At 38.6% G+C, this 14,665-nt stretch overlaps 2 protein-coding genes across 2 annotated transcripts in view; one reads left to right on the plus strand and one right to left on the minus strand.

Moving 5' to 3' along the window:
- The window catches only part of LOC144309484 (uncharacterized), a 109,152-nt gene that overhangs the window by 86,146 nt on the left and 8,341 nt on the right, over positions 1 to 14,665 (plus strand). Inside the window, exon 6 of the mRNA XM_077890575.1 lies at positions 5,074 to 5,160. The gene's annotated coding sequence lies outside the window, so the exon portion shown is untranslated. The remainder of the gene's footprint in view (positions 1 to 5,073; positions 5,161 to 14,665) is intronic.
- LOC144309491 (leucine-rich repeat-containing protein 37A2-like) lies at positions 581 to 10,359 on the minus strand. Its single transcript, XM_077890582.1, has 7 exons — positions 10,201 to 10,359; positions 6,214 to 8,027; positions 5,710 to 5,814; positions 2,576 to 2,625; positions 1,054 to 1,108; positions 833 to 972; positions 581 to 730 (listed from the first exon to the last, which is right to left on the minus strand). Exons 1-7 carry the CDS (start codon positions 10,340 to 10,342, stop codon positions 622 to 624), a joined length of 2,415 nt encoding a protein of 804 aa, XP_077746708.1. The 5' UTR covers positions 10,343 to 10,359; the 3' UTR covers positions 581 to 621.

Consider the following 14,665-nt stretch of genomic DNA (forward strand, 5'->3'; position numbering starts at 1 on the left):
AAATAGATCTGCCCTACGACCCAGCAATTGCACTGCTGGGGATTTACCCCAAAGATACAGATGCAATGAAACGCCAAGACACCTGCACCCCGATGTTTCTAGCAGCAATGTCCACAATAGCCAAAGTGTGGAAGGAGCCTCGGTGTCCATCGAAAGATGAATGGATAAAGAAGATGTGGTCTATGTATACAATGGAATATTACTCAGCCATTAGAAACGACAAATACCCACCATTTGCTTCGACGTGGATGGAACTGGAGGGTATTATGCTGAGTGAAATAAGTCAATCAGAGAAGGACAAACATTATATGGTCTCATTCATTTGGGGAATACAAAAAATAATGAAAGGGAATAAACGGGAAAGGAGAAAAAAATGAGTAGGAAATATCAGAAAGGGAGACAGAACATAAAAGACTCCTAACTCTAGGAAACGAACTAGGGGTGGTAGAAGGGGAGCTGGGCGGGGTGTAGGGGTGACTGGGTCACAGGCACTGACGGGGGCACTTTATGGGATGAGCACTGGGTGTTATTCTATATGTTGGCAAATTGAACACCAATAAAAAATAAGTTTTTTAATAAAAATAAAAATAAACTTTATAGACAGCCTGAGGCAGGACAAAGTCACTTGAGGACGATGACGGTGCGGAGTTCACTGTCGCTCTCCTCACCCAGGTCTTCAGCAGCTGAATCTGCAGCCCGAGGCTTCTCTACTGGGGCATCACCTTTCTCTCTGCAAAAAAGAAGAATGCCTTTAACTCTGTAAAGGAACAATTAAACTTTTCATAATTAACTCATTTTAGAAAAGAAGTATAAATTGTCCCCAATCAGGTACCCTGGTTCCTTGTTGAAAATCTCATCCTCATCAGAAGAATCCCTGTCGTGTAGCTTCTGTGCCATGTTTTTCTTCCGTGTGGCATTGAGAGGTCTGTACATGTCCCGAAGCCAAAGTGGCCACCTTCTCCAGAAAAAGCCCTAGAAAACAGAAAGGACATTGTTAATTCTGCATTTCCCCTGCTCTCTCCAGCCATGGGACTTTATCTTCCTCAGATTTACCTGATTCTCCCGTTGGATTGAACATCTCTTATGCAGCAGAGAATTAAAGAAGAGCCTTGGAGGAAACACATATGCAGACAATTAGTGATTCACGCCATTTCCCATGCCTCTCACAATGTGTATCTCTGGTCCTATTAGGACATCTCAGTCCATAATCACAGGAAGCAAAATCACTACAGACCTCGGATCCTGAAAATAATCCCATGCATGCTACACTTCCAGAATTTTCCCATGTCTGTCCATAATGGCCCCACAATTTCTCTGGGGAGGCCTTTGTATGTGGCTTGGCATTGAGTATAAGCAAGATTTTCATCCTGCTCACCTGGGCCTATGGCCAAGTGCCCTCGTGCAGTGAACAGACTGTGCAACTATAACACAGAAGCACCTTACTCTCTCCAGAAGCAGTTTACTTTGGTCCCCTTTGGACTTTGTCTCATAGGCATCATTTGCTGGGGAGGAGGAGAGAGAGGTGTTTCTATTTTCCTAGCTGCTTTATCCTACAAGTTGATTCACACCAAATAAATGCACGAGTCCAACCAACAAAGTTACCTAACTCACTGACTTTCTCATTGCAGGCAGTGGCTAATGAGTGAGTGAGGAAGGTCACAGCCAGCACTAAAACACAAAATATTATTTTTGAATATAAACAATATAGAAAGAATCAGAATGTATAGTAAGTTTGTCTTAGAAACTGCTTATGTTGGCTCGCCCAGGTGGCTCAGCAGTTTAGTAATGCCTTTGGCTCAGGGCGTGTGTGGTCCTGGTCTGGGGATGGACTCCACATTAGGCTCCATGAGAGGAGCCTGCTTATCCCTCTATCTCTCTGCTTCTCTCTCTGCGTCTCTCATGAATAAATTAAAAAATATTTTTAAAAACCTGCTTATGTCTTGACAGTATGTATGTACGGAGTTGTGACATAAAATGTAGCTCGCAGCCCAAGAACAGTATAATCAGAGGAGAAGTGCCCCTCTGGAAAGGAACCATCTTCTGACACTCAGTAGCAGTATGCCCATGGGGCAATTTACCTTCCCTTTCTTCTCCATTTCCTTATTATAAAAGGAAGAGACAAACTATTACCTAAGGCCTCTCCCAGTTAACAGTCTATGGAGTCTGGACAAAGGGAATGGAGAGTGGTGGATCAAAAACTAGGAGGAGGAGGGAAGTTTTCCTGCCACTTTACAGGAAGGAGTCCTATTTTTCTGCCTTCCATCAGCCTTGAAGACTAGGCCTCTTAGCCCAAGACTCTGTAGCCAGGCCTGATGGTCACTACCAGCAGGAACAGGTGCACCCAACCCCTCTCCACCCTTTTTCTTTAAAGGAGTAGTGACAGTAGATGCTCTGTGTCAGTTCCATTCTAACTCAGATTTGTCTGGGAAGCTAATTTTGCTGGATCCAGGCAAAGCATTAGACCAAATCAATATTCTTTCTGCCTTTGGTAGTTTCCTGGGTGTAAAACAAGGGGAGTGAAATAGGAGTTCTAAAATCTAGTTCTGAAATTCTGCTTTAATAATTGCCAATTTACCTTGAGCCTCCTTCTTCATCTTCCACTGGTGCTGCTCTATGAGAATAAATCTGTTTTGGAAGAAAACATATCACAGGTACCCATCTCAATGACCATGCCTCCAAATCTGTATTCATTCCTTTGTATTTTAAGTCTTATTCAGCCTTTTTGGAGAGCAGGAATTCTATTTTTTAGTAGTCCTTTGACTCTTCCATAGTCCCAACTTGGGAACTTGTGTGCATCTGGCAATACATTTTATTGACTGTTTTAGATGACATCCAACAGGTAATTCCTAATAAAAATTCTTAGAAGTAAGAAAAGAAAAGTATCTACCAGAAACCTAAATAGCAACATTGTTTTAAAGTCAAGGACAAGAGTTCAATGCCTATTATTCCTGTTACTATTCATCACGTTGAAGAGGTCCTAATCAATGCAATAGGAAAACACTTCTTTTAAAGATTCCAGGCATCTCAATGCAATAGGAAAAATTAAGTATTGGAAAGTAAGAAACAAAACATATTGGCATATGAAATTATGGACAACCTAAAAGGCCCAAGAGAGTCAACTTAAATTTTACTGTAGTGGGATGCCTGGGTATCTCAGCAGTTGAGCGCCTGCCTCTGGCTAAGTGCATGATCCCAGGGTCCTGGGATCAAGTCCCACATCAGGGTCCCTGAATGGACCCTGCTTCTCCCTCTGCCTGTGTCTCTGCTTCTCTCTGTCTCTCATGAATAAATAAAATCTTTAAAAAAATAGAAAAATAAATTTTACTGGAAGTGCTCTGAGAATTCAGTAAGATGGCTAAATACAAAATCAAGAGCTCAACATGCAAAATGCAATAGCTTTTTTACGTTCCACAAATAACTAATTAACAAATGGAAGAATGGTTCCATTTATAATATCAATAAAAGGAAGGATACCTCGGTGGCTCTATGGTTTAGTGCCTGCCTTCCGCCTAGGGTGTGATCCTGGAGTCCCGGGATCGACTCCCACATCAGGCTCCCTGCATGGAGCCTGCTTCTCCCTCTGCCTGTGTCCCTGCCTCTCTCTGTGTGTGTCTCATGAATAAATAAATAAAATCTTAAAAAAAGATTAAAAAATATCAATAAAAGACATAAAGTACCTAGGAATAAACTTACAGCAAAGAATGGGGAAGACCTTTGAGATGAAAACATTAAAATTCTTCTGAAGGACTTTAAGAAATGAATACATGATGATACCATGTTCCTAGAATATTGCAAAGATGTCAATTCTCCTCAAACTCAATGCAATCCTATTCAAATCCCAAGATAGTTTTTCTTTTTTTTAAATAAAAACTGGCCAGCTGACATTTGGTAAAGGGATATGCAAGTCTAGCTATGAAATGTATGAAAAAGGAGATCAAAGAGCATGAGCGTAACTCTACCAGACATCAAAATAGGTTATTATAAAGCAATTGGAATTAAGTATATAGTGTGATATGGGAAAGGAAACTGGACTGATAAGAATCCAGATAAGAAAAGTATTTTAGAGACGCCTGGGTGGCTGAGTGGTAGAGCATCTGCCTTTGACTCATAGGGTGAACCCGGGTCTGGGGATCAAGTCTCACATTGGGCTCCCTGAGACGAGCCTGCTTTTCTCTCTGCCTATGTCTCTGTCTCTGTGTGTGTGTGTCTCATGAATAAATAAAATCTTACAAAAAAATAGTATTTTAGATCTGTTAAGAAAGAATGAACCATTCAATAAAAGATTTTAAAGTAACTGGTTCTTTCTGTAGGGGGAAAATGTTAGATCCCCTACCTCAACCATACCTAAAAACAAAACAGATCTATACAGGTTGAAAAATATAAATTATAACAAATATAAGTATAGACGAAGACAGTATAAAGGCAACAAAGGCCTCGCTAACAAGACCCACATCCCATAGGCCACAAGGAAAGAACTCGCATATATGGTGACAGACTCAAAACATCTCCCATTTCTTGTAGTCTCGCCCCCTTCACCCTTGGATTGTTGGTCATCTTCTGGTGACTGATAAAACTCTTTTCATATTAAATATATTAATCCTTTCAGTGGCTTCCACTGAATTTCAGTGTTTCAAATGCTGGCCAGTGTTTTCATCTTTAAGGAGACAGAACAGTGGAATAAGAGCACAGGATTTGCAGTTAAGTAAAACTGGGTTCTGCTTTGGGTTTTGCCACTGGAGCCTTAAGCTGATCCCCTTTTATGTATGAAAGAGGGATGGTAATATTGTCCTCCCAGGGTTGTGGGCATGAAATTGGATATGGAAAATTCTTCTTCCTATGCTTGGCATAAACCAGTGCCAAGTCATTATGGAACTGAAGAAAAGGTAAACAGGCAACCTCCAGCACAGGTGACTATAAACATGACATGCTTTGGAGTAGCCTGATGCAGGATTTTAGCTACAGTATTTTAACCAAAACTATTCACATAATTCAGTGTGTGGAAAAAGCTGCTGAGTAAATCTAATTAATCAACAAGATGATATTTTTATCTTTAAGCCATGTCCTTTTTTCCAGGATGACTGATATAGCTCCATGAGGGTGGATACTATCTCTCATCATTTCAACCAAGGAAAGAAATCAGTGGTAGTCTGAAAGTGGCTGGTGAGTACATCTAACCACAGAATTTTGAGTTGAGGAAATGTTACTATCATGTTAACTTGGCCTTCTTAAGCCTAACGTCCCAAAACAGTCTAATGGCTTGTTGCCTTGTTTATAATCCATAAATCACCTGGCAATGGAAAGTTCCTTTAAAAATCCCCAGAATAGGGCAGCCCCAGTGGCATAGCGGTTTAGCACTGCCTGTAGCCCATTGTGTGATCCTGGGGACCCAGGATCAAGTCCCACATCAGGCTCCTTGCATGGAGCCTGCTTCTCCCTCTGCCTGTGTCTCAGCCTCTCTGTGTCTCTCGTGAATAAATAAAATCTTAAAAAAAAAAAAGAATTGCTTCTCTTTAAAAAAATAAAATAAAATAAAAATCCCCAGAATATACTTTGCAATAAAAGAATGAAGTACATGTCAGTCTGTCAGACAGAAGAGAAATACCAAGTATCAGTAAGTGAGAAAGTGGCTTTGATTTTAAGTTTGTAAATTCTGAATCTATTATAAAGACAAAAGATTTTCTGGAAATCTGAATTAATGGTTGTTCTTACCTCAATGAGACAGAAAACTATAATCAAAATCATTACTACTACAGTCACAGATATTGCCAAGATGAGTTTGTTGTTATAGCCATAACCTGGAACTTCTTTTGTGAGCTAAAAAAACAAAAAACAAAAAACAAAGAACAATTTTTTAGAAATCAAAGAAAAGGATGAAAGCTAACTATTCTTAAGCTACTCTAAAACCTCATTCTTTCAGTGGAGTGGCGTATAGGTTCTTAAGAAATATACCAAATCTAATGTGTTATATAATTTTATCATTAGCCCTTTCTTCAATAATATATTTATCTTGTATGTTAAGTCCTCTTCTCATCTACCTGGGAAGAGTGGCACCATTCTCTAAATGAGCAAAGTGGCAGATCACTGTCTCAGCCAACATTAATGGCTAAGACAAGACCCAGACTGGGAGGCCCTGGTCCTTGTGCGTGGGTGCTTTAATTGCATGTCCTAAACTGACTAAAAGTTCAGACCCCATGGTTCAGGAGTTATCCTCACCTCACTTGACTTCTGCTCTTTCTGTTCACTCTGGGCTTCTGTGCTCTCATTGATATAGTTCTCAGTCTTCCATTGGTCTGTATCCCACTCTGCCTTGGACACCTTTACTTCCTGCTGCTCGCTGAGAAGCTTCATCAGGAGGCCTGTTCTGGAGATAAGCTTGGCACAAGCCAGTTGCACATTGGTCTCAGAGCAGTCCATTTTCAAAGTCCGGATAACATGAGAAATGAGCCTTCTCACGTCATTATTCGGGATGAGGGACCGTAGCTGCTGGTTTAGCTGAATTTCAAATAGATCACCTGCGGATGAGAGCTTTGCAACACTGAAGCCTGTGGGCTTTGGGGGCAAGTCAGTGACCAAGTTGTGGTATTCCCATTGTGTTTCATTGGTTTGTTTAACAGTCGGCACAAAGTTGTCTCTGGTGGTAGTAGAATATGTATTGGAAAGATTCCTACGGTTTGTGAATTCAGGGGGAGTTTGTTCTGATACAGTAGTGCTTCCTGGAGAAATAATTTCTTCAGAAGCATTCTGTGCAGTAGTGTTTTCTACAGTAGTGTTTTCTTTAGAAGGTTCTGAAAGAGTAAATAATTCTGGAAAAGGATTTTCCTGAGTTCGTTTTTCTGAAGATGAAATAGCCTCCTGTGAAGGGGAATCGATGAGGCTCCTGACGGCAGGCAATGGAGGCCTCTGTGCAGGCATCAATCTATTCGAGAGTGAGTTTTTCTTTCTGAACTTTTTACTTTTTTTGGTCTTGGGTGTTCTTTGGACTATACGTGAGCGAATTTTATGGAAAATATACTTTTTTCCAGAATGCGAGACTGGTCTGGAAATCTCCATTTCCCTAACTCTAGCATTCGCATCTTCTAAAACAACAATGGGGTAGGTTAAGTCTTCTGATTTGTTTCTCACCTTAGGTAGGGATTTTGGAGCAGTGGAGGCAGAAGGCCTGCCCATTATGTATTGCTTCGGGAAAGAAGAGGCTGCTGCCTTGTGCTCCTTTATGAATGAAGACTCTGTGTGGATGGAGTTTCCCACTAATTTCCTGGGCCTCTGGGCCATGTGAAGCTCCTCCAGCTCCCTTGGGGATGGTCCACTGAGCCTTCTTTCTTTGGCCATGTTCTTCACAAATGACTGGGCACTCTGTTTCCCTTGGGTGCTCTGAACGTCCACTTCCTTGTAGTGCCTTTTCTGTAGGTCCTTGGGGCCCTTGAGAACCCTGTTTTTTCTAAACCGCCTCTTCCGTACATTCTTAGCCTTGGGAAGGGTCTTTTCCTGTCCTTGGGCAGTTTCCAATTTCTTTGGAAAGATTTGGCGTTTAAATTTGGGACCTAAAATCCCGGGAGGTATAAGCATGGCAGTTTTTTCTTTCTTTTTTACCTCATCAATTTTTTCTTGAATTTCTGCATCTAACAAATTTTCCAGGAAAGAGAGTTTCCTCAGTTTATTTTTGTAAGTTGAATTGTTGGGTCCAGGTTCAAGAGAAGGGCTCTTTGTGTTGTTTTTCAAGTAACCCACAGGCTTGTCTCCATCTTGAACATTTGAAAACAGAGTTTTAATGAATGGTAGTAATGTTGATTCTACATCTTCTACATTTCCCTCTGAGAAATAAGGTAATATGTAATTCAGCGCACTGATAACATCACTTTCATCATTAAAGTCTAACTGCTCATTCATAAAGGCTGACAGACCGATGCCATTTTTGTCTGAGGATGCCTTCTCTGGCTCAATTGTCAGCTCAGTACTGGTACTCTTCTTCCGGGCTTTTAATACCTTCATGAATGATCCTTCTACATTCATTATAGATACTTTTTCATCTGTCAGAAAAAGAAGAGACTAGTTTTGATAATGAAAGGCTGATAGCACAGTTTTTGTCAGTCCGCAGTCATACATCCCAGTCATAAAAATTAAGAACCAGCAAATATCTGAGTACCATTATCAAGGACACAAACTCAAACTTGAACCTATATTGGCAACAACAAAAGGAGAAAAGGGTATTTTTTTAAATGGCTATTTCTTCAGAACCTTTCACAACGTGAATGACTACATTTAGGATTATTCCATAATCCTTGGTCTCCAAGGGCCAATTATCTAGCACTTAAGAAAAGCCAAGTCTGGAAGACACTCAGCTAAACTGTCTGCAAATCTACTGTGACTCCTGGTATTCATATACCCTGTCCTGTACTGCTTCAGATGCAGTGGGAGCAGGGGGTTTCCTCCTTCTATCTCTTCAGTGTGCTTGTTTTCTTGCTACTATCACAGATGCCCATGAAAACACCCACTGCTAGTAGGGCCTCATCTGGACATGCCCTCTCCATCTACCCATCAATTACTATGCTTGGTCCCTGCTCCCATATATTGCAGCTCACACAAAACATAAGCTCTAGACAGAAAAAAAGCACTAAGTCCACCCTGGCTCTTTGCTTAAATTGGGCAGGGAACGAGTGTAGGCTAAGAGATTTTCCAGGTATGAGAGATATGCCAATGTGGAATGTTCGATAAATCAATGGAATAATACTTGAGGTTTTAAAATGCAGAAGGGATAAAGAAATTTTTTGTCAGAATGTGAAGAAATATACTTCACTTTCATTTCTAATATTTCTAGCTTTAGTTATTAGGGTACCATCCAGAGCTTCCCACTACATGAAAGTCAGCATATGGCTTGTGTACATGCACAGTATCATCCAACCGAGTTTCATTTCCAGAAGAATTAGAAGTATTTTCAGCGGTGTTGATGAGAGTCAGAGGAGGAGGTAATAAAGGTCACAAGAAAGGAGGAGCAACGGGCTTGTAGAGAGCCCTAAACGGGACACTTGAGTGCTAGGCAACAGTACTTAACACCTCTGATCTAATTTTTCCTCACCTGTAAAAGGAGGCTAAACATGCCTATTCTGCCCACCTCTAAGAGATAAGGGAGTAATTAGTAAAAAATTGTTTTGAAAAATAAGCAACATTGTATTTACAGAGGTAGCAAAGTGTTATTTATGATGTACCCTAGATCATTGATAGGGAACCATATTCAAGCTATCTGGGTGCAGAAGCACATTTTGGAAGTCATGAAGTTAGTGCCAATAAAACATAGTATACAGAAAAATACTTAAAAGTATCTGAGTGTTTTTGGATAGAAAAGCTGAGGATTCAGAAAAAGTTCAGAGTTGGACAGTCCAAGAATAGAAGAGTGCTCTGTATCCATAAGAAGGCAGCAGCTTCTGGTTAGGGAACAGGAACTCTCAGGCTCTGAATAAACTTTATCTATAAATCAGCATCACTTTTACTCTTGATAACTTGTAAAAACAAACAATAAACAAAAATATATCTCCACTTGTCATATAAGACAAGGGGGACCTGAGTTCTGATACATATGAAATTCGTTTACAAATTATGATGCATATGTTTTCATTTGGGAGTAATTAATTTAATAATGTAACTGAGAATCTGACTTATAACAAAGGAATAGTTCTTATAAATTTAGGGATTTTAAGGGTGCCTGTGTGGCTCAGTGGGTTAAGCATACAACTCTTGGTTTCAGCTCAGGTCATGATTTCAAGGTCATGGGATTGAGCCCTGCAATGGGCTCCACACTCAGTGGGGAATCTGTTTGAGATTCTCTCCCTCTGCCCCTCCTTCGACTCACATCTCTCTCTCTCTCAAATAAATCTTTGAAAAAAAAAAAGAAATTTAGGGGTTTGAACTGTAAGTGAATAAAAATAATGCAGTGACATCATTAGTTAAAAATTGATCATTGTTGATTAAAAATAAAAATTAAAACATAAATAAAATTTAAAATATACCATGAGGTGATTCCTGGTTGGCTCAGCGGTTTAGCACCTGCCTTCAGCCTAGGGCGTGATCCTGGAGTCCTGGGATCAAGTCCCACATCAGGCTCCCTATATGGATCCTGCTTCTCCCTCTGCCTCTCTCTCTCTCTCTCATAAATAAAATCTTTAAATATAAATATTATATATATATCATGAGGCAATTCAAACTCACCACAACGTGTGGCATTTGTCAAACATTCACCGTCACAATGCAGCTTGACTGTCTTGCAAACAACCTCAATATTATTTTTGAGTTGGCAGAGACAACAGGACATACGGCTAGGTAATATCCTATAAATGGAAACACAGAGCATTATATTAGTGGTAAAGGGGTTACTTGAGTAGAAGATTCAGGCCAAGGTCTTCACAGGGCTCTGCATAAAGGAATTCTTGTGGCATATGATGGTTGGGTAGGGTTGAGTAGGGACCAGTTGGCCAATTGTTGCTCATGAATATTATAAATAAAGAGAAGGACAGAGGTGCTCAACCAATAGGTAAGGATGGTAGGGGGTATGATATACCTAGAATAAGACAGAGATAAGAACTGGGTGACATTGATCAGTAGTTCAGTTCAGAAGTATCTCCTTCTGACCCAAAAGTCTCACTTTGGGTTAAGAGCATACAGGAAGAGGGTAGACTTCTAAGAAGAGTCTGAGTAAGTCTAAAATATGGCCCACATCAAGGATAGAAAGCAATCAATCAAAACTAACCCAAAATCTACACAGGTGTTACAACTAGCAGACAAGGATGTTTAAAAAGTTACTATAACTGGGGTGCCTGGGTGCCACTGTTGGTTAAGCATCTGACTTTTGGTTTCAACTCAGGTCATGATCTCAGGCTCATAAGATCAAGCCCCTCACTGGGCTCCTAGATCACTGTAAGTCTGCTTGAGATTCCTCTGCCCCACCCACGTGTGCTCTCTTCTTTCTCTTAAATAAATTATAAAATCTTTATAAAAAAAGTTATAACAATATTTCTTATGTTAAAGAAAACCAGACTGATGAGGCACCAGGGTGGCTCAATCAGTTAAATGTCTGCCTTCGGCTCAGGTCATGATCCCCGGGTCCCAAGATCGAGCTCCACATCAGTTTTGCTCCTCAGCAGAGAGCCTACTTCTCCCTCTCCTCTGCTCCCCCTGCTTGTGCTCTCACTCTCTGTCAAATAAATAAAATCTTAAAAAAAAATCCCAGACTAAGAAACCCATGTCTCTACTTAGTGAGTTATACAACAACTTCAAGTGGCCTAATATATGCATACGTAGAGTCTACAAGGGAGAAGAAATATAATTTGAAAAATAATAGCCCCCAAATTGTCCAAACAGGTAACCCTAATAAACCCACAAATCCAAGAAGGTCAATGAACTCTAAACACAAGAAATATGGACAAAACTATGCCAAAGCACATCATAATCAAACTTCTCAAGCCATCAATAAAGAGAAAATGTTAAAAATAAGCCAAAGGAAAAACCTCCACACAACATATAGGGAAATAGAGATAACAATGGTAACATATTTCTTGTTGGAATTAATGGAACTCAGTAGAGCAACATCTTTAAAGCAGTGAAGCGGAGAGGGGACCAACAACTATCAAACTAGAATTCTATATCCAGATCTTTCAAAAATAAAAGCAAAACAAAAGACTGAGACATACAAAAGCTGAAAGAAGTCATCATTAGTAGATTTACACTGTAGAAAAGCTAAAGAAAGTATTTTCAAGCAGAAGGAAAATGATTGCGATAGAAATGTGGATCCACACAAAAGGAAGAAGAACATTAGAACTGGTAACTCCAAAGGTAAATACATAAGGTTTTTCTTACTATTTAAATATCTGAATACAATATGATTTCACTTATATGTAGAATCTTAAACAAATGAAAACTGACAACAAAAAGAAGAGAGAAACAGATTCATGAATATGGAGAACAAACTGGTGGCTGTTAAAGTAGAGGGCGGGGATATGGTCAAAATGAGTGAAAAGACGTAAGAAGTACAAACTTCTAGTTATAAAGTAAGTCTCCAGATGAAAAGTACAATGTAGGGAATATAGTTAATAATACCGTAATACACTTATTGTGGTATTAATTCTTCAATCACTATGTTGTACATCTGAAACTAATTTAATATACATCAACTATACTTCCTAAAGGAGTTAACTTATTGTTTAAACAAAAAAATAATATAGTGTGCTGTTTAGAAGTAAAGCAAAATGTATGAAGACATTAGCACAAAGGCCAGTAAGGGAGAAATGAAGTACACTATATATTGTAAGGTTCTTATGCCAATCATGAAATCATATATTATTTGAAGATAGACTGTGAAAAGTTAAAGATGAACACTACAAGCCATTAAACTACTGCTAAACTAACAAAACCTGAGTTGTAATTAACTAGCCAACAAATAAAATTTAATTTAATTTAATTTAATTTAATTTAATTTAATTTAATTTAAAAGTGTACTCAGTCATCCAAAAGTAGGAAGAAAAAGAAAAAAAATAGCAAAACAAAGAACAGATGGGACACATAGAGAGTTTAGTAGCTTTAAATGTAGTCATGTTAATAATTACATTAGGTGTAATGGTATAATCACCCTAATTAAAATATAAAAAAGCAAAAGCCAACTATATGCTGTCTATAAGAATCATCTGCAATAGAAATATACAAGTAGGTTAAAAGTATAGAAAAAATTGTGCTATGCTAACAGTAATCAAAAGAAACCTTGGGTGGCTACATTACTGTAAGACAAAGTGCATTTCAAAGTAAAAAAATATTACCAAGGATAAAGGAGGTTATTCCATCATTATAGGAATATCAACTAATAAAAAAGACATAACCTAAAAATTTATGCATCTGATAACAGAACTTCAAAATATATGAAGGAGAATGGCAAAGAGAGACAAATAAATACACAATTATAGTTGGAAATTTCAATATTGCTTTCTAAATAATTGACAGAAAAATATATAGAAAATCAGTAAAGATATAGCAGACTTGAATAACACTATCTACATACTTGACCTAACTGACATTATAGAATGCTCCACCCAAAATCAGAGTACTCATTTTTTTCAAGTAGATACATAATAGTTACCAAAATAGATCATAGGCTCATCTAATACCAGAATTCATGGGTATAACACAAGCCTCAATAAGTTTAAAAGGATTTAAGTCATTCAACATATGTTCTGTGACTACAATGGAATTAAATTAGAAATGAACAGATTTGAAAAATCTCCAAATTATTTAGAAACTAAACAACATACTTCTAAGTAACCCTGCCAGTCAAAGAAATCAAAAGAGAAATTAAGAGCTATTTCGTACTAAAACTGAAACCATGTCAACATATGGGATGTTGCTAATGCGGTGTTCAGCTTCCCCAGTATCCACTTTTAAGAAATTAAAAAAAGAAAAGAAAATTAATCATTGAATAAGGAGAAGAAATAGCATAATAGAGATCAAGGCACAAATAAAGAAAATGGAAAACAAAAATAGAGAGGCCAGTGAAATGAAAAGACAGTTTTTATTTATTTATTTTTAAAAATTGTAATTATTTATTCATGAGAGATACAGAGAGAGGGGCAGAGACATAGGCAGAGGGAGAAGCAGGCTCCCTGTGGGGAGCTTGAAAAGGGACTCGATTCTAGGACTCCAGGATCACGACCTGAGCCAAAAGCAGATGCTCAACCACTGAGCCACGCAGGTGCCCCAAAAGACAGTTTTTGGACTCAGTGAGGAGTCTGCTTGGGATTCTCTCTCCCTCTTCCTCTGCTCCTCCCACTTGTGCATGTGCATGCACACACACTCTCTAATAAATAAATATTTTTTAAAAAGAAATTATAGGGGCAGCCCGAGTGGCTCACCGGTTAAGTGCCACCTTCTGCCCAGGGTGTGATCCTGGAGACCTTGGATCCAGTCCCATGTCAGGCTCCCTGTATGGAGCCTGCTTCTCCCTCTGCCTGTGTCTCTGCCTTTCATTCTCTCTGTGTGTCTATATGAATAAATAAATAAAATCTTTTACAAAATAAAGAAAGAAATTCTATGTGGAGGTCAAAACTTTGAGCTCATAATCTAGAAATTGATGAGGCCTCAAATGTCCTCTAATTAATTCTTCTGCTCTCAGGAAAGATTAATTCCAGAATCTATCAAGAGCTGTAGTTACTTCTTTCATTTATGAAAGTGAGACTCTTAAGAGAGATGAGGAGAGTTAGGGGCTCTGGAAGGTTCAAATAACAAGTCCTTAAGTTCAGAGTTTAGGCAAAAGCTGCTTATTCAATACTATCAGCCTACTAGTTAGGTATCTAATAGCTAATTGAGGCAATATTTTCCTTTTACTTTTCCTAGAGATTTATCCTGCAATAAGATACAATCTATTGAAAGACGTACATTTGAACCACTACCTTTTTTGAAGTTTATGTAAGTTACAAATATAAATTTCATTATATTTGGAATTTTTGTTAAACTTAATTGTAAACCTCTTTGCTACAATCATTTTGAAATATGATTGTAATTTTATTAGTAGAAAGCTACTAAAATTATGTAGCGAATCTTTTTTGTCTGTAGCAAAGATTAGTGTAAGAATTATTATACAGATCAGACTGAATCATTCTAGAGAAGTGGTTCTCAACTAGGGTGATTTTGCACC

The sequence above is a fragment of the Canis aureus genome, unplaced genomic scaffold (assembly GCF_053574225.1).
Source record: "Canis aureus isolate CA01 unplaced genomic scaffold, VMU_Caureus_v.1.0 NW_027326424.1_RagTag, whole genome shotgun sequence".
In the NCBI taxonomy this organism is placed as follows: domain Eukaryota; kingdom Metazoa; phylum Chordata; class Mammalia; order Carnivora; family Canidae; genus Canis; species Canis aureus.